Consider the following 21,423-nt stretch of genomic DNA (forward strand, 5'->3'; position numbering starts at 1 on the left):
AAGGGGTGGCTAATTTTAGTTCGTTATACCCGTAGTTCGTTATAAGCATATATATACAACATATATACAGCAAATGGTCGGGACTGAAAATATATTCGTTATATCTGTCAGTTCGTAATAAGCGTGTTCGTTATAACCGTAGTTTACTGTAGTTAAAAGATGTGGAACGGGATGAGTATTGGAAGGGTTTGGGCTTTGCCGAACAGTGTCCGCAACCTGATAATTAAAGCGGGGGGAGCGGTGCAGGCACTAGATTGTGACTATAACTAGTTTTACGACCATGTGACACCCACTCTGAGTGTGTTAGATCGATGACTTTGTGTGCTCATAAAAACACATAAAAACACAACTTATGGCAACTTTAATGGCGTATGCTGCCGGGACCACATCGTTCGAGATCATGCTCGGCCCTTCTTGCTGCATCAACAATTGCAAATCGCATTAAAACTATTATGAGTACAATAAATAATGAAGATCAACAAAGTTTAATAATAAGGTAGGCATATAATGAAACTGTATGACAGGTTTGTGATAAAATGAATACTACCCAGAATAAAAATATTGTTGGGAGACCTGTGTTTTTTATATATAATACTGGTATGGATTCCACATGTCACGGGTATGGCAAGTATGATCGTGTCAAATAACCTTGATTTAAAGTGAATTATATGATTTTAACATCGTAAGATATTATCCTTCTCAATTTAGGGATGCGGGTTCCACACTCAACCACACCCTCAAACCGTGCTGTTATAGGGATGGACATTTATTGATCTGTGTAGCTAATTAGTGATAACAAACCAGAATGGTATTTTTCTCACCTACAGTCACTCATCTCACAACATGTAACAGCAGTAGATTATTGTATAATGTATGTCAGCAGTCAGTCCAGGTATCTTAAAACACTCAGCCATGTGTATAGGGTACTGTAACACGTTTGCAAGTGACACGGACATGTCGCTTCATCTTTGCAGTGCTATTTCAAGTCTACAACCGTGTATTGTGACGTGGAGAAAAAATAAAATATACTAAACAAAGGAACCAATCTGTGTTTTGCAATCACTTGTTATCCATGCGTCTAAGATTGGGATAATTGTTCTCACTATTGTCAGTCACAGGTAGGGGTTCACCCGTGCTTCTTCCGAAATCACATCCTCATCCTCCGAGAAACATTCACTCGATGATAACTCGAAAACTAGTGTCACTGTCAGGGTCGGACATATCGGCAAGTTGGGATCACGATACAGCGAAAAAGGAACGAAGTAAGTACGATCGATGCGTCATCATTTTATACACGTATCAGCAAATATTTTAAACACAGAAAATGTCTCACAACAAAATATATGCAAGTACCGAAACGCAAAAATTAAACGAAATTGTTGAAAGAAAAAGGAAAATAAAAAATTCAGTGCTTTAATCCCACTCATACATATGCCTGTTAGAGTGGGAAAGGAGGGGCGGGCTTGTTGTGCGATCAAGCGCGTAAATTCCTCCAACAAGACCATATATGGAGCTTCTGTATATAAAGGCTCCGCCTCCGCTGTATTTTCGTTCCAGACTTGGAAATTGATAGACAGGAAACAAAATGCAAATGAACAATATTCACGCGCCGCTTTCGATGTTTTGAAAACGATATTTGCATTTACGATGTTAAGATCTATCCAAATCTGCAGCATTGTATGGACCATGAGATTTGCACTACAAGTTGACAAGTTTCTGAAGCGTTGTTTCTACAATGTCAAAATATATGACATTTATGTTAAAGGACCTCAATTTAAACCTACCAATTTAGGAATATGGATCAGTGAAATTAATTGTTTGCAAATAATATGAAAATATATTTTGGGCAGATGTGCTCTTAGTGTGGAACATTTTTTAAAAGATTTAAGTTATACCGACCAACTTGATATGTATCACAAAGTTTATGGTACATTGATCAAATAATACCCCAAGAAAGGTAACGGGACCACTGAAGACATTTAGTTTGATCTTGTTGACTGAATATGAAAAGGGCTGAAAAACGTTTTATGATAAATTCATTGAAAATAAATATAGTATATCTAAATGTGAAGAAAAAAGGGCTGATGAACCAGGAACACATTTTACTGCTAAATATTGGAATGCTATATGTTTGATGCTATTTAAATATACACATAGTACCAAATGATGATGGTTTCAGTCCAGAATACAACCAAGAATTATAGCAACAAATAAATATTTGAAAATGATAATAAGAAACTGATGATTCGTGGGTTTTTTTGTCACTCTTCCGTTGAAACTATACACTTTTTTATCATGGTCATGTAATAAGTAATTTCTGGAAATACTTTCTAAGCTACATTTCTAATAAAACAATAAGTAATCGTACATAACATCTTATACTTCCTAGGGTGCCATATATATAAATTACGTACATGTACCAAATTTGATATTAATTAGCACTGACGTTTTATATATACTCATGTAAGATTAAATGACGCCCGCCAAACGTGACGCCTGTTTCAGATTATGAATGGTGGAATATTCAACAGAAAATGTAATGCTTATACAATTTATCAGGGAGTAAATTTGAAGAAACGATGGGAAACTGCTATTTTCTTTGTTCCAGGATGAATTAAAGTAATGCTGCAATGTATATGCATCTATCTAATGTAGTGCATGCCAGCTGTTTTTGCTACACTACCATGATCAGTCATACTTGGTGGACATTTGGAACAATATCACCCAGGCTGTTTTCAATCATCTGGTGTCTTCAATACACCACTGGCTGCCTCGCATGTATCAACGAAGATGGTGGTCACACCAGATATTGACATTGTTAATTGAGTTGTTACACTACCCCTCTTTTAGGGCGTGTCTCTCTATCGCCTGTAACCAGTTACTGGTTTTGTCAATGAATTTATTATAATTAAAAAAAACTTATCAAACGAATGACCAAATGATGTGCTGTTATTTTCAGTGACATAACATTTGCACCACTTTATATGAAGCACAGAAACAAAAGAAAACCAAGATGGTATGAAAGATCTGGAGTCGCATGATCATGTTCCTCCGGATAAAGTGACGTATATCAGTAACACTCTTCTACGCATTCGAGTAAAATAAGGATGCTTATTGTGAACACTTATGGTAAATGTTTGAAATAGGTCTGCAAGATATTCAACATCAATATTTTTAATGGAAAATTGTCTGATGGATCTGATGATTTTACTTATATCGGATCAAATGGTTTTGGTACACAGATTAATATGTGCGCTTTTAAATTTAGTCTTTAAAAAAAGTAGGGTCTAATCGGAAAAAGCTTTACAATTTAAAAGTTGTAAGAGATAATAGTATCAAGTAATATTTGTAGGATGATAATGAACGAATTGGGAATACATTACAACCGGTAGTGAAGTATGACAGTAGGTGTCATGGCCGCCAGCCATCTTGAAGGACAAAAGGTGTAAGATGGGAAACTTCAACGTTAACGCTTTTGAATCAGCAGTGCTTGATGCCGCCACTATTTGTCAAACATTTATTTAGTCGACGAGGCATCCTGCGTATGAGTCTCCCAATAGCGATTTGAGGGAGTCGGTTCCACTCCTCCTGCAGCGCCCGTCCATGTTCAACCAACGTGGTCAGCGACCTATGACGTTGACACCCACTTCTCCTATCAAGTTCTAGACGTATTCAGTGGGGGAAGATCTGGACTCATTGCTGACGATTGCATGCTATGGATGCTGTGCTGCTGGAGGTGAGCATTGACGATTCGTGCACGGTGAGCACGAGCGTTGTCGTCCTGAAACAAAACGTCGACTCACACGCCTTGCAAACTGGGAAAACTAAGGATGTTATCTAAGTATGTTGTCCCTATAGTACTGTTGAGTGCCCCTACCTTGCACCATATGGAGTGGGGTTCGCTCAGTTATGCTTATGCCATCCAACTACCATAAACGACCCGCAGCCAAATCTGCCATGAGGACTCAGGTTGACATTGGCTTGACGTTCATTTCAACGTCGCCTGCCACGACCACGCCTATTAAAGAAGTGCAAAGTGAAAGATGACGATTTGTAAGGGCGCAACACATGGCCGTCAAATATGGAGATAGTGAGTGAGTTGAGTTTAACGCCGCTTATAACATTATTCCAGTTATATCACGGCGTGTCAGCTTAATGTGGGAGGAAAGCCCGAAGTGATGCAGGTCTCAGACGTGTCCCACTTCGGTGAAACCCACGAGCACAGGTATGGTGCTGACAAACCTAGAAACATAATCGGGCTGAACCGGGGTGAACCGGGATTTGAAGCCACCCGTGCCAACCAAACATAGACATAAGCTGCATGTCGAGTCAAGCATATAGTAAGCAAAATCAATAAGATTGACAGAAATGTTGGTCCAGAGTGATTTATTAATCGACCTCCCTCGAAAGTGTAAAAATCAGGAATGACACCCTACGCACGTATACGGGGCTACTGAGTGCGGCTCGTGTAAACTATAGTATGTGTAATGGTATTTTACAGACATAAACGTTCCTGCACAGGATGTTTGTCATCAACACTTGTTTCTTGTAATACTTAGTATTAACATTTATATTTCATGAGGCCCTGCTTTTGTTAAGAGTATATATTAAGAAAGTCAAGATTGAATCACGTACAGGGTCGGACCATTTTCCATTTGCTATTACACTACTATGTTTGCTGAGTTTGCTGATAGTTCCATATACAGACAGCAAGAATAACCAGTGAGTGAGTGAGTTGGATTTAACGCGAACCGGGATTCGAACCCACAATCATAAGTTTCTGGCGTGGCCAAGGGCAACCGTGGCAATACAGACATATGAATGACGTTTATGAAAATGTTCATTCAGATCAGCAGTCAGCTTTAGGATTTGAAAACATGATATGATATTATATATTGTACAGATATATTTTTTAAAAACTGTGGATCCTGATATTATTACAAAATGTTAAAAATAACCATAATATTTATCTTTTACAACTGAAATGGTTTACTATTGAATGTTACTACAGAAAGAGAGAAAAATAGCATAATTGCTTTCAAAGGCTTGTCAACAAAAGAACATTTTTAAAGATATAGAAATTGTAGTCTATGCTAACAGTCTGCTTATCAATATCAAACAGGATCTATGTAGCAATTTGCAACGTGTGCAGAATTCTGCTGCCAGATTGATATGTAGACGAAATAAGCGTGCACATGTCACTCCTTTATTAAAATCTTTATACTGGCCTCCAACAAGATCTAGGATTGAATACAAAGTCGTGTGCATTGCATACCAGTGCTACTATAGTACAGCACCTTCCTATCTGAGTGAACTTCTTACCCTACACCAGCCAGCACGAGATCTCTTATCAGCACATAAACTCCATTTTAGTGTCCCTATGGTCTCACTCAAAGCATTCGGCAACAGAACTTTTGCTCACACTGCATCTGTGCTCTGGAATTCCCTTCCAAAAGAATGCACAACAGCCGCTATTGTTCCTATGAACAAGAAAGATGATACAGAAGATGTCAATAGTACATGGATATCTGTTATTGAATACAATGAGCATGAATGTTTCATCCATTCTGAATAAAAGACAAGACACCTTTGTGGAAACCGAACAAAATTTTAGGCAATATCAAAGGGTTGTTTCAGAAAGCATCACAATAGCTGATAGGTTTTATTTATTTTACACGCTCTGGTACAAAAACTATAAGAAGAAGACTGGGGACATTTTACTGGATCTTTATGGATTGTTAAAAAGTGTTCGATACGGTTGACACATTTTACACAATTTTTTTTGTTTTAATATTTTTTAATTCAGTATATGTGATTACGGAGTTATACATTGAGTAGCACGTCTTGTGGTATACTTTCTAGGTATAGGATACATACCTATACAGCAGACAGCAAGTCACCAATTGCCTACAGATGTACAGCAATGTTTACAAATGGTGAAACGGGCAGGCTACATTTGCCATGTTTATTAACTAAGTGTGAAGCTAAATCCTTACAGTACATGAGTGGAAATTGTTTAAGTTAAAAAAACAAAAAACTAGAGACGTAATAACTAAACAATTCATTTGCCAAATCTTTCCATTTTCTTATTGTATTGTTTTTGTGTGCAATTGATTTCTCTATCCGAAATATATCAATTGAAGTCTTCAGAAACTTTTCAAGTGACAATTTGTTTTTCTTAATACTTGATACATGTATATATTTTTTGCATGCAAATATAATGTGATTTAACAGAATGTTAGAGTTGTACCCAAATAAAACAGAGCATTTTGTAAATGTAAATTGTTTTGAACATTTTGCATTCAGAAAACATTCAACTTTAGCCCAAAACTCTTTAACATGCTTACAATCCCAATATACATGAAGTAAGGATTCAGTATCAGTTTCACAAAAGGAGCACAGAACATCATCGAGAATTATTTTAAACAATTCTTTCTTGGTATAGATGATGCGATATACAGAGAATATCACGCGAGTGTGTTTAGGGGATGGTAAATATCCTGCATTAGGAATAAACATTGTATTTAGCGAGCCTTGGGTTACGGAATTTCTCTGTGAGTCTTATTCAGGACTGACTCTATTGGGTTTCATTGCCACAAGACAATTCAATAATATGATACGATGCAACAAACCTGCAATAGAACATATCCAAATTGGGCTACTCTGCCTTTCTTATGGTTTGCTCAATACGTCGGGGACAAATCTGTCTATTTATATTTGCACATATGACATAGATGTAATTATCAATCTGGAAGTTGGTATAATGCATTGGACATTCAGAAACTATGGAAACGTTGAACTACTGTACATATTAAGGATACTCTTTGTATTAAATGCTCTGTTTTAGAAGATGAGGAGCATGTAATCCTGCTCTGTCCTCAATGAAATGATATACACTCTTCATATTTTCCTCTAATGTTATTCATTGTAATGACATAAGATATAATGATTATGGTATTTGAGACCTTTGCTGTGGGACCAACTGCAAACATTTCATATAGGGAGGGCAACCAGACTTTGGATGACATCTGGTTGGAACAGAATATATTACTCCAGTTCTGGTTCCCATTTTTCAATTTCATTCTCCCAGTGACAACATCACGTACTGACCTAACACACTCTGAAAGACAGGTTCCTCTGCTCTCGGCAATGATGAGTTGGCAGATTCTTTGACAGTATCCATAATTATTTAAAAGTTGTAATCCTTACGATATGTTGATTCACATTTGAATAACTGACGAAGGTTGTCAATATTAGAGAAGTCACCAGTTTGTATGCATGACCAACGTGTTGGCAGCCACAAGTAGTGGAATTACATCACAAGATGCCAAATCCATATCCTAAAGTTCCTAAAGTTAAACAACTTGGGTGAAATGGTGTTCGTGTAGGAAACTGAAACGTGCTTCTTGAAATTTCAAGTATTGTGGGACATTAAAGAATTAAAATCGATAGCACAGTATTAGTTATTATGCATATATGTATGTATGCGGACATGATACAAAGTCTTGCTTTTCTTGAGGATTGTAAGCTGGCTATTCTTTTCTGATCACAAGATATGTGTATCGCAAATCATCCTTGAATTCTTTGGGGCTGAGCTTTGAAATTCGTTTTTCAACACTGTCATACAATTCATCCACTATCTTCTTCTTCTCCTCCTGTAAGCGGGAGTCTGAGAGGCCGTTCATGAAGGTGCTATTGCTCCAGTTCCTATGTGCCGATGTGTACATCCGAGCAAACTCCTCCCTGTCATCAATCCCTTCCTTGTCTTTCTTTTCCCTCCATGTTGTGTAAAATATGTCAGGGTTGATAACCGTTTCAGCTGACAAGAGACAGAGTCCGGATTTGGAAACTGCTGACATTTTGTCATCGAATGGTTTTCTCAGCTGAGACATGCTGCGTTGGCAAAATGAAAAATTTGTATTCAAAAATTCTTCTTTTGAGATTTTCCCAGATTCTCTATATTCCTGCCAAACCTTCGTGAGTAACGTTATGAACGTCTCAAGAGCATACTTGATTTTTCCACTGTTCTTCTCTACAGTCTCACATGAGGCACCAAGAACAAGCAGGCCTCCCTTTTTCATTTCTCGACTTCTCAAAAGTAAGAAGGTCTCGAAGTCGATCTCAGACTGTTTTTCTAAAGCCATCTTCTCCTCAGCACTGCCCTCAGGGTATTTGTAAATTGAGTCCTTAAAGTTTGTTGGAGTCTTCGACAGCCAGTGAACAGCGACCATACTCATGATGAAATGCATTGAATTTGAAGGTACACATTGTTTGTAGAAGTTTGTCCCAGCAGCGAGAACATAGACGTTGTCCATTTCCAGAAAGTATGAAGGAGGTTCAGGAATGATTCCTGACATACGTTTAAAAAGGGAATTGAAATCATTCACTTCCGAGTCTTCATAGATGACCTGGAATTGTGCCTCAGGACCGTGCTGATCTTTCAGAGTTGCCAACATCTTCCCAATGATAACCATGGAAGCAGAGCCATCAGCTGCGCCATAGTCGCCTATGTTGAACACCAAGTCTTTGGCAGTGAATGGAATGGATTTGACCCAGTTAAGGATCTTGTCTCGTACCGGTTCCACGCAGCCAGCATTCTGCTTTCCGAGTGTTGATCCATAATTTCCGTCTCCTGTTTTTCCATAGGGCACATATGCTCTTAGACGACCTGCATAGTATCTCACAGATACAACTGCATGTATTTTGTGAATATGTAAATGTGTTCGTATCGCTGAAGAGAGTATATGGACGGACATCCTTGAGATGCAGGTCTTACGTCAGTCTTCTTTTGTTATATCTGTAAAAATATAGACACATATAGCGCACAATTAGCCTGTATTTATGTTACCAAACAAAGACATACAGTCCTTCATGAGTATGAATTTGAGGATAATTATTGATAAGAAGTATTATGCATATCGCCACACGACTGTCCCTTCTTAGATGAGGAATAAGCAATTACTTGTACTGAAGATCACTGGTTAGTCTTAGTGATCTCGTTAAGGACGATTGTAGATACTGAATATTGATATACATAGTACTATTTGATTGGATATTAGTTACCAAATTTAGGTGTTGCTAAATGTATTTTGATCTGATTTCATTTTCAGATTTCTGATAGTTCGACATTGACTCTACATGATTGTATACTGGCTTCCTGACGTTTTGTTCAATAATGGTCAAATACATCATTCCCTTCCACTGTTTTACCCATCTGACCTGGAAGTGAGAGAGATCTGTGTAGCAGTGACGTTTTCACGTTGTATTTCATTTTACATAAATAGTCAATAGTTTTCTTGAACTTCGGCGTTCTAGCTGTCACATCTGCATCATATTTATCATTGTAAGAAGTAACGTAAACTCCCCTCCCGACAAGACTGTATGACAAGATGGATGACTTTATCTTTCCAAAATGCCTATATTTCGACTGTTGTTCAAGAACCTCAAGATTCTCCAGCCTTTAATATTGAGGTAAAGCGTGCTCTTGTACGAAGATTTTAAAGAGCACCATACAACTCTTGCTCTTAATCATGATAACATTCAATGCCTTAGTAAGGCTTCCACAAAGTTCTATGGTAAACATAAGGAGGACATTTCCATATTTAAAGCAACCCGGATAAAAATGTCCGATCCAATTCCCTATTTTGCTTATATGCTTCCGTGTTGTTGTTTTTTCAGGTGAACAGTTCCCTTGGCTTTGCATGTGTTTGTGACGGGTGCTACCACTGGGACAGGATACGCTCCCATTTTTTGCAGACACCTGGCATCATCACTATTTAACAACAATTCATGAACACAGGTTTATGGTAAAGACGGAATCGTACAATTGACTTACACTTATGTTAAGATTTTTTTCTGATTTTGGAAAATATGTTTAGCCTATATTTATTATTAACATGTTTTCTAAAACTACAATAAAGATTCATAAACTGAAATTCGAAACTGAATTAGCAAATCAGCCAATTTGGAGAAACAAATTTGAAATGAAATTATTTGACAAGTTACACCTTGAAATGTATAACTGCGACACAACACAGCTATAATGTCTGAAATATTCCTAGTGGTACCTTTTCTAAACACTTCATGTGAAGTCTCAACATATAATTGTGCTCTATAACATGTAACTGAATTGAAACATGTATATAGGCAACCGTTCATTATAGTGATATGTCACATGAAAAAAAAGAAAGATCGCACCAGAACAGCTGCAAATGAAACATAAAGCAGGCAACACATCTTCATATGACACACTCAAATAAAAATTGGAATACAATGAGGCTTTATTAAAGATACAAGACATCGTGTTCGTGAATATGTCCGCTCGAAAATGAGTTTGATATGATAGTAGTGGTGACAATTCATCATTAGTCTATCAACATCAGTATGCATGAACACACATTCGTATACACTTACATTCAAAGGCGTTATATCTATAAGTGTAGCTCCTCCAAATGCACACAAACAGACTGAAAAAACAAGCAGTCTGACCGACTTAACAGTCTTTCAAACAACCTTCAAACGTGCGTCGTATCAATATCAAAATATTCAACGGGCCGGGACGAAAGTTGATCCGAACAGAAAGCAGGACGAGACTCGTCCTTTCGTAAAAGTGGCAATTCAACAATGGTGCAGGTATAGCGAGAAAACATCTGAGTATCACGTACAACATGCCCGCATCCGGGTCAGATAACACACCGTCAACAAGGTCAACAATTGTAAAAGCCTGTTCTATTTCGACAAGCAAGCGGTAGTATCATATCACTGAAAAGCCTGTGCGCCAGTTAGATTTCATTTTTAATCTTTCGTGTACTGTGTGAATTTCTTGTAAATACGTATTTTCTCTATTTCTACACGTTTGACGCTAACATTGTATGTCTGCGTACTAGCTTTCTGAGAATAATTCTAAACTTTAAAGCTTGAAACATATACTGGTGGAAAAAAGTAACTGTGCTTTATATAAGGTAGTGTAGATGTTATGTTATTGAAAGTAGCAACACATTATTTGGTAATTCGTCTGATCAATGTGTTATCATTTCAGATCCATTGACAAAAACCAATACCTGGTAACAGGAGACACGCCCTAAAGACACGCCCTAACGAGGGGTGGTGTAACAACTCAGTTAACCATGTCAATATCGGGGTGATGCAGGTGAGGCAGCCGCGGCACATTGAAGACTCCAGATAATTGAAAACAGGCCGTGGGTTGTTGTTCTCAAGGACAACCAACAATGGGCCAACTCAGCCCATCGTTCCCGGCTGGTTCTGGACCTGTCGTAGGCGTCTAACTATCTCATCCCAGACATGTTCTGTGGGGGAGGAGTGTGGAGATACAATCCACCGTGGCAGTACAGCAATGTTATGCTGCCTTGAAAGAGTCTGTTACAATTCTGCAACGTGTGGGCGGGCATTATCCTGCTGCAATGTGACGTTACGTCCGTGCATTAGCACAAAGGGTAGAACATGATCTCGAACGATGTCTTCTCGAAAAATTCTCTTGGACGAGTGTAGACAATTCTCCTGGACTCAAAATTAGGCGTATTACTGGACGTCATTGTCGGAAGTTGTCAACCGGTTGCTTACGGTTCTGCCACAAATTGGTCTTAACCCAGGACTTGCCCGAGATGTTAGTTAACGTGCCAGTTTGGTTTTGATTCCGTAGATGCATCAACTGAAAATGGCATTAGATGCATCAACCGAATATGGCATTTATGTAGTGGAGAAGTCTTCATGCATATGTATTAAAAGATGAATTGTTTAATTTCAGAATAACTATATGTATTTGTAGACTTCTTAATTTATGTCTTTATGCATAAAGTCAAGATATTTCCTTGTTATGTATACGTTTAACTTCATGTCCTACAGATGACTCACCAAATGTGTGATATTTTTACATTGTTATAGATTAACTTTATGTGATCATAACTGTCAGCCAAAAACACTTGGGATATACACATTTACAGCCTGCATTTTATCGGTTCAAAATAATGAGAATCGTTATGCAAATTAATTGATGTTTCCGAAACAAGTACGGTATTTAGAAAGTGGAAAAAGATGTGCTTTCGTACATATTTTAAGGCAAAGGGTGATTTTTGTTGATCCATAAACAAACCATATGTGTTACAACTGGCAAGCAATCGCTGTTACACAGTGATGACACCAGCTTTTCGCGACTCGAGCTGACCTTTATTCTCATGTCTCATTTGTACCATATCTATCGGGTGATCTCGTTCTACGTGACACTGACAAACTGGACAAATAGTATCGCAGTCAGAGACAAATATGTGCGCATATGTGAGTGTTGTTCAATGGTTTGTGGATTAACTAAAGCTATAGTAGTAATGCGTATTTTTATGTCTCTTTTGCTATTGGCGTTAATAGATTGTGATAGATCGATTCTACCATTATTATATATGATCCACTCCAAGAGCCATTGGAGATACTCCAAAATCTGGACATATCATGTAATGGACTGTCAACTCAGATGCATCAAAGTTTTCTTGTTTGTTATGGGGGCAATGGGGATGAGTAATCGTTGGAAAGTTGTAACCAAAACGTTTAAAAGAAACTATATATTTGTATCACATGTGTAAAAAGATATGCGTACATACGAAATACAAAAATAAATAATTCTGAAAATATTTTCTAAAACATTCCTAACTATAAATTATTACACGAAACATGTTTAGGTTATTCGGCAGCATTCATAACAGGGAGCCACGTCCTGTCCTCTACTGGTTTACCTGCACTAGAGCGTTTGCGATCCTCGCCTGCAGCCGCTAGAAGGCGAAATGCAGGGAACCAGCCTGGCGCATCCGACCTTTTTCCCCATACAGCATTTCGCTACTGTCAAACGTTGACCCATTTCCGTGAAGCGGGTCTAACTGTCTAGAGGAACGGGGACAGGCCAAGGGCATATCGATATGCGGGAAACGTTGATCCATTCCCATGTAGCAAGGTCTGCCTGATGAGAGAGTCATGAACAGTCCAATCGCTATGCGGGTAACGTTGAGCCAGTTTCCATGTAGCGAGATATTAGCACTTTTGTACAGTGTGAATAATTGGTGCGTCAGGCTACAGGAGTACACATATTACCATCAGGGAGGTCACTCTCATAGACAGGTATGGTCTATGGTTATAAATCACATACGAACTCACAACGTTGTGTGTTTCAATTTTAACAATATCTGCATGTCTCCATGTGCAGAGCTGCTTTATCATAAAACAATATTACAACATTGTTACTTTGAAAAGATTTATTATGAAAAACTATTAAGAACTTTACCACTGTAGACCTATCAATGTCAACAGTATCATGTATACCACTATGATTGTGTCAACTTAATTCCCCATGTTCCTTAAAAACAATAACAAACGTTTCAGGAAGTCATTGTTGTGAAAACATTTTACAAGTATTCTTTTCATAATATGTTTGTTTTCTACTTTTATATTACATACATATTTCAACTGAAATGTGCTATCTTCTCATTCCTGATTCTGAAGGTACCCGTGCAAATTACAATATATGGGGGAAAGATGGAAACTGTCATATATACTTTTTAAAAAGTATATATTTGAGATGAAACCTGACATATATCTTAGGTTTTCAGTGCTGTAATGTATTTTATAAAAGTGAATAGAACCCATTAGAATTTAGATGTGGAGATTATTTGAGGAATAAGAAGGGTGCTTTTCGTGATATCACCAAACCCTACACTGCCAACACCTTACTCACAAGGTGCACTAGATGTCTTTTACTACACACCTGTGTGTGAGAAACCCATTTGATATAACTTAAATGACCCTGCTCTTCAACAATTACGCACACTAATACACTTCTCCGCTTTGAATTTTGTATGAAATTTACTCGAAGAATTGAATTGATGGAATTAAAAATTTGTACATTACAATGATTAGGTAAGTCAACAGAAGTCGTAAACGTTTCCGTTCTCTGTGATGCCATGACTGACGCAAAATAACCCATAACGATGTTATCTGCATTTTGTACTGATTCTCTTGTTTACATTGGAAAACAAATAACCGGATGCAGATTGTCAGATTGTTTCCTATGACAATCCCTACGCCAGCGAAAATCCTCCTCTGAAAATGCCACGATAAAGCCACCTCCCCGAGGCAAAGGAGTTGTCTGACTATAAAAGGCTTGTTTTCACCCTCTCCGAACTTGGCTGCAATTTCGTGGTTCGATCGTAGCGCCACAAGTGGCGATTACGGGTTATGTTCCTTCTATGTCCCTCCTTTTGACCAATCAGATACCACCTCTCACGTCACGTCACATTTGATTCATGCAAAATGGCGGTGCCCAGTCAAGACAATCCGATCGATAATCAAGATCCTTTTTGTAATAAAATGGGTCTTACCCCGTGAAGGACATCAAATCACTTGAGCACCTAAAGAAATAACATGAAAGGCTTTTGGAAACATCTGTCGACGCCGATTTGACAGTACACATGCTCTGCAAATCCTGCAATCAACACGGCAGTCGCGATGTTGTTTATGAACCGAATGTCGATTTCGATGCGCGATTTTGATTGGACAATGCATAGACTCGTTAGTCCAGCCAAAATGTAACTCCATAATTCCCGCAAAGTTCGAAGGCCGCTTAAGAGAACATATGTTCTTGCTACTCCCCGGGGAGCCTACAGGAGATATCGTTGTCATATTCTTCCAGATCGGTCACTTAACAGGACAACAGGCGAAAACAAGTTGCCTGTCCCAGCAACCCCTACCAAGCCAGCCAAGCCCAACACCCCAACTTCAGTGGTTACTTCAGGGCTTAACCCCACTGATACCAGCTCTACTGAGACACTAACAACCAGATCATGTTGATTCATCAGTGCATCAAAGCATGTTGCTGAATGAGTGTGATATTACTGATGGACAGGGACATTATGAGGAAATACCTTTCAGTTGTTACGTTGAGTTCTAAACAACATTTGATTGTGTTGAAGTAAAATTGAGATGTGTTGGGAAAGTTCTTTACTCTTTTACAGGCAGTGATATGATAAATTGAGCGACAGTAAAAGATTTAATTCACAATTTTCATAAGTTTTAGGGATTATTTGGAATTACCTGATGATCATGTGAACATGGTGTAAGATTTAATAATCTCTAAAAAAAGGGAGATATGTTATGTACTGGCAACATTATTGAGCGCTTCTCCATTCCGAGTTATACCGCCTACCGACTGGTATGGGTTGGGAGAGCCAAGCACATGGGCATGACTGCTAAATGTGTGAACAGCCATGTACTTATTTCAAGCATAATGTTGGTTGAATGGAGGACAACGGCCTCGTTATATGACAAACCTATTTGTGTCTGGTTACATTATTATGAGTAGTACGTCGTGTGATGTTGTTCTCGGTGTTGGACAGCTTTGACCTATCGCAGCGGTCCACAACAGTAATTTGTGCTTGCACCTGAAATCATAGACTGTGACGCGAGATCGGATTTCCATTGTTAGCAGTCTCGTTGTTGTCTCTTGTCAAGTAAAGGTCTTGTGTTCGTACCTCTGTGGTGCATCTTATGTGGGCCTGAAGACCTGTGTCAGAAACCGATTACTGCATTCGTGCCTGTCAGATACAATTTCGCTCTTAATTTATTAATCGCCTTGCATCACATGCTTGTCGTAAGAGGAACGTGCGGTTACAATTAAAAATCGACCTTGTTGACTGTGTGTTGACCCATAGACTATTGTTCGTGTAATAAGACACTGTTTTGCCTTGACCTGGATGTATCCGCAACGTTGCTGATATATCACTATTACGAAAGGGCAGGTTTTATCCTGCTTTCCGTTCGACACGGGGGCTTTCGTTTGTCTCGTTGAATATTTAGAAATTGTTGTGTTTTTTTTGTGTTTTTTTGTTGTTTAACGCCGCACCAAAGGCTGGATCCGCTTGAATTTTATCCGACATAAAACGGAAGTTGACTATTAGAAAGTTGAAGATGGTTTTTTGGTTGTTTAACGCCGCACTCAGCAATATTCAAGCTATATGACGGCGGTCTGTAAATAATCGAGTCTAGACCAGACAATCCAGTGATTGACATCATGAGCATCGATCCAGGCAATTGGGATTGATGACATGAATCAATCAAGTCAGCAAGCCTGACCACCCGATCGCCTTTTACGACAAGCATAGTCGCCTTTTACGGCAAGCATGGGTTGCTGAAGACCTATTCTACCCCGGAAACTTCACAGGTCAGTGTTGTGACGCTCGTTTAAAGATTGTCAATGTCAGAATGTTATCTAGGTCAGAAAGCTTATATACATACTTTGTGCTGACCTAGTATGGCTCTGCGCATTTGGAGGTGCTACAATTATAGCAATAACGCCTTTGAATGTAAGTTTATAAGAATGTGTGTTCACACATACTGGTGTTGATAGACTAATGATGAATTGTCACCACTACTATTATATCAAGCTCATTGCGAGTGGACATATTCACGAACACGACGTCTTGTATCTTTAATATGGTCTCAGTGTATTCCAACGTTTTTTTGATTGGTCATATCAAGATGTGTTCATACATATACACAAAGAAAAAAGTTAAGCACACCCCTATTTCTTAACCATGATAAATGGCAAAAATCCTGGCATGAGATGACTGACCACAGGAGCTGGGCGATACCAATGTCATCGGATAGAACAAACATTTGACAACGAAAAAAGACGATATTTGTGAGTTGTGATTGAAATTTACTGAAAAAAAGACCTTAGACAACACCTAAAAAAATCTGGGCTCATTGCTGACCAGGGTAGAGGGGTTATTGCATTGGCCCTCATTGAATCCACGACTGCATGAAGCCTGGCATTGTAATCCATGTACTGAGGTCGAGTAGTAAGAAGGTGGTTGTCAAAAAGAGGAACGACGACTGGCCTCATCAAGTCACGGATGTACTGAGCCCCTGTTAAGTTGCCCCTTATGGTGACCAAATCCAACCTGCAATCATGAGAGATACAGACCCAAACCATTACCGAGCCCCCGCCGTATGCAACACTCGGTTTAATGTTCTTGGTGTTGTAGGCCGTGTTCCATCAGTTCTTCCATCAGTGACGTGGTGCAGAAAGCGACTTTCGTCTGACCAATTGACCCGTCTCCAAGATTCCAGTTCTGTCGCGCAATACACCATGCTAAGCGAGCAGCCTTTGGTGATCTCTCAACAAGGGACGCTTAATGACTCGTCTAGCCCTCAGTCCTGCTGCTTTCAGCAGGTTCCTGACGGTTCTGGTGCTGAAACGACGATTTGGCAACCACAGCTGTTTCAGACGAGTACTTGTTAAAAAGGCTTCTCGGCGTATGAGACGAAGAAGGTCCCTGTCTTCGCGATGTGTCGTCACAGGAGCTGTTCCGGATATGGGACGGTCCTGTACATCACCGGTCTGAGCATGTTTCTCGACTAAACGGCTTACGACAGTGTGATAATACCCAAATTCCGACCAATGGCATTACAAGACATTCCTGCGTTGTGCATGCCGATTATTTGCCATCTCGTGGCGTTTGACAATCGCCTTCGTGTCATGGTCATACAATGTCATGGAATAACTGTTTAAAACCGACCGTACGTAAGAAAGCAATTTTAACGTTTGGATATACTGCTTTTAGAGAAAATCGAGGGTAGCATGCTGCACGGGCATACCATGCATGGCACGTGACCTTTCGTCACGCATGCCTGATAACATCATCTCGAGAAAACATAATTCTTCCCATAATTATATCTTTCACGACTGTTACAAATATTGGGACCAAACAATAATGAAATATATTAGGGTGTGCTTAACTTTTTCTTTGTATAAAGAAGAGATTACATGAGTGTTTGTGCCATACTACGTTTACGACGCGAGTGTCTAAATTCCGGTATTGTGGCACGAGTGTCGTGAACATAGTATGACATGTACAAGCTGGCTACATACAGAGACGAATTTTAGTGTTTACATACATGTGTAAGGACAGCAAGTCGCAACAGCAGCGGAACCACAATTTGTCGAATGACGTCAATGTCGAATGATCTTCAGCTGTAACTTCATGTCTAGTTGACGTCATTCCCCCGCTGTAATATTGCTGGAATATTGCTAAAAGCGGTGTAAAAACACGCACTCATTCACTCATTCATTGCTTTATAAAACCTGAAATTTACATTCCCTGGGCTTTCCTTCTCCAAATGATGTTTTGTGTGGTAAGTATGGTCTCACTGTATTCCAATATATGAACCATATCAAGGTGTGTTGAAGTTTTAGGCATATGTTGACAGTTTATGATATGGCAGTAAGACATAATAGTCGTGTTGTGTCATAGTTATATATTTCAAGATTTAACTGGAAAGTTGACTGTTGGAAAGTTAAATTGTTATGTGTCAGTGTATGTTATTGTTTAACAGTGATTTGTTTTGATTTGTAAACCTAGCGATTTTTTATAATACAGTGGTTAATTGTATACCATTTGTTGGTCGTTGGTTGTTGGTTGGTTTCACACTAGGTTCTTTTACGTGCGGTCTTCTGGGTTAACATATTGTTTCAATTTGGGAATCGACACGTAAGAAAAGTCAGCCCTCTTGTCATACGGTCTTGTGGATAATATGTGTGTCACTCCTGCGGCATAGATCTAAATATGAACCAGATGAGGCTGTTTCACCGATCACTTTTATTTCTACATACATGGGGATCAGAGCAGTGGAATGGAATGGTCTATTTGACCGTTGATGAACTACATGTATACGTCAGGAAACCAGTGTAGAGTCATAGCTCACCGTCGAACCATCAGATATATGAAAATGAAATGAGATTAAAATACATTTAGCAACACTAAAATTAATATCTTATCAAATAGTAGGGTTTTTTTTATTCAAACATTAATACACATCTACAAGCGTCCTGAACAATGCTGATGTATATAATAGAACGACCATTCTTATACACCACAGCAAGACAGTAGTGGACAGCAGTGGATAGAGCGTCCCCCCGGAGAGCGGAAACTCGGGGGCTCGATCCCCGGTCGTCTCATACCAAAAGACGTTAAAAGACGGCACTTGTTGTTACCTTTCAGGGTGCTCGGCATTAAGGGGCTAAAACAAGGACTGGAGTCAGTATATTGTTTCTGAGTGTGGTATCCATATTAAACTGCAGCATGATATCTCAGTGGGCTACCACTACATGTGCGCAAAATATGTCCAAGTGAGCTCTCATTCTATGACAGGGAGCATTGTGTCGTATTATTCAATATACGCCTGTATATGTTCCTGTAGATTTCCGTCTTTGTGACAAAAGATGTGCTTTTGATTTTATTTCAACATGAAAGGATACATTATAGTTTCAACGCTGTTTGCAAATCCTCAATTCCAGTTTAACTATTTATGAGGAACTTGAAGATGTTGGTAAATATATACTTCGTAGGAGGTATTATTTGAAACTTTCTGTATTTAACAAATATACAAAACGAAGGCTGTCGTGAGACCTGTTACTCAAGGACTCAAGTGAATGATTTCAATTCCCTGTTCAAACGTATATCAGGAATCATTGTTGAACCGCCTTCATACCTTCTGGAAATGGACAACGTCTATGTTCTCGCTGCTGGGACAAACTTCTACAAACAATGTGTACCTTCAAATTCAATGCATTTCATTAAGAATATGGTCCCTGTTCACTGGCTGTCGAAGACTCCAACGAACTATAATGACTCAATTTACAAATACCCTGATAGTAGTGCTGAGGAGAAGATGGCTTTCGAAAAACAGTCTTAAATCGACTTCGAGACCTTCTTACTTTGGAGAAGTAGACAAATGAAAAAGGGAGGCCGTCTTGTCATTTCTGCCAGCTGTGAGTGTGAAGATGGAAATAGTGGAAAAAAACAAGCACTTTTCTGACACGTTGAAGTTACTTACTGGGGTGTTGAAGGCTTATAGAGAATCTGGGAACATCTCAAAAGAAGAATGTTTGAATTAAAACAAAATCATTTTCCCTTCACAGAAAGTCCAAGTTGAGAAAACCATTCGATGATAAACTGTCAGCAGTTTCAAAACCATGACTGAAAAATATCCCCAATATACTGACTTTCTTCTTAAATATATCACAACTCGCCATTTATAATTGTATCAGTTTGTCGATTCTTTTATATTTTAATGATGTAAATCACGTCAAATACGTCACTCAACTAGTTCATGTACTAGATGAAACCATTCGATGATAAACTGTCAGCATTTTCAAAACCATGACTGAAAAAGTTATCAGTCCTGACATAGTTTACACAACATGGAGGGAAGAGAAAGGCAAGTAAAGGATGGATAACAGGGAGGAGTTTGCCAGGATGTACACATCGGCCCATAGGAACTGGGGCAACAGCACCTTCATGAACGTCCTCTCAGACTCCCGCTCACAAGAGGAGAAGAAGTTAGTTGATGAGCCCCGAAGAATTTAAGGATGATTTGCGATTCATATATCTTGTGATCAGAAAAGAATAGTCAACTTACAATCCTCAAGAAGAGCAGGACTTTGAAACATGTCCACATACATGCATGATAACTGATACTATGTTATCGATTTTAATTATCTTAATTTCCCACAATACTCCAAATTTCAGGAAACACAAAAAGTTTCATTTTCTCATACTAACACCATTTCACATCCAAAGATGATGATGCAGCCATGGTCACAAGAAAGGATCAAGGCCAAATAATACCATTGATTTGGAAGAGTCATTGCCTCTTCTTCGGGAACCATTGGGACTCCACAAAGTAAGAACAAGACTATACTCTGTGTCGTTTTGAAGTCAATTTTTTAACTAATACGAATAACGTAACATTCATGTTGCTTTAATTTGATGTTATAAAGTTGTTACAGATCCATGGACTGACTAGGTTCATTACATGTCATAAAAGTGCCGGGACATTATGTGGGGGCAATACATTCCCTAATTAATACCTGTCACAAAGGGACGGCCCATTTGGGCTTGTGCTCTGGGAATGTGTTACGCAATATATGTATTCACGAAACAACATTCAACAAAGTATTTACTTAGTCCTGTAATGTTGGTGTCCTTTGGCATTAATAAACAAGTAAGTAGATACAACACGGGTGGATTGATGCATTCGTACTTGGTATGAATAGATGAATTACAATTCGTTCTTAACCGTGTGCGAAATACGCATAATGTCGGAAAGCGCAAGTTAAATCCCCAATTACTGACTTTCTTCTTAAATATATCACAACTCGCCATTTATACTTGTATCACTGTGTAGATTCATATACTATACTCATATACTATACTCTGTGTCGTTTTGAAGTCATTTTTTTATTTAATACGAATTATCCAACCAGTCGTGTGCTAAATTATACAGAGCAACGAAGCTTTTCAAAGCAGAAATTAAGCAAACCGAATATTTATCAAATTGATTATTGCTAGAGTGAGTGAGTGAGTA

The 21,423-nt window shown here is 38.7% G+C and overlaps 1 protein-coding gene and 1 pseudogene across 1 annotated transcript; one reads left to right on the plus strand and one right to left on the minus strand.

Moving 5' to 3' along the window:
* Positions 1-5,210: 5,210 nt before the first annotated feature.
* Positions 5,211-10,450, minus strand: LOC139452519 (uncharacterized). The gene is made up of 2 exons (XM_071234027.1): positions 10,414-10,450; positions 5,211-8,797 (listed from the first exon to the last, which is right to left on the minus strand). Exon 2 carries the CDS (start codon positions 8,754-8,756, stop codon positions 7,533-7,535), a length of 1,224 nt encoding a protein of 407 aa, XP_071090128.1. The 5' UTR covers positions 8,757-8,797; positions 10,414-10,450; the 3' UTR covers positions 5,211-7,532.
* On the plus strand, positions 9,413-20,033 carry LOC139451725 (uncharacterized; annotated as a pseudogene).
* Positions 20,034-21,423: the final 1,390 nt, after the last annotated feature.

This window comes from Haliotis cracherodii, unplaced genomic scaffold (assembly GCF_022045235.1).
Source record: "Haliotis cracherodii isolate W230 unplaced genomic scaffold, xgHalCrac1.p SCAF_9, whole genome shotgun sequence".
NCBI classification, from domain to species: domain Eukaryota; kingdom Metazoa; phylum Mollusca; class Gastropoda; order Lepetellida; family Haliotidae; genus Haliotis; species Haliotis cracherodii.

Bases quoted from the DNA above. Each gene is read 5' to 3' on its own strand.
- LOC139452519 (XM_071234027.1), bottom strand. From the start codon at position 8,756: ATGTCCGTCCATATACTCTCTTCAGCGATACGAACACATTTACATATT.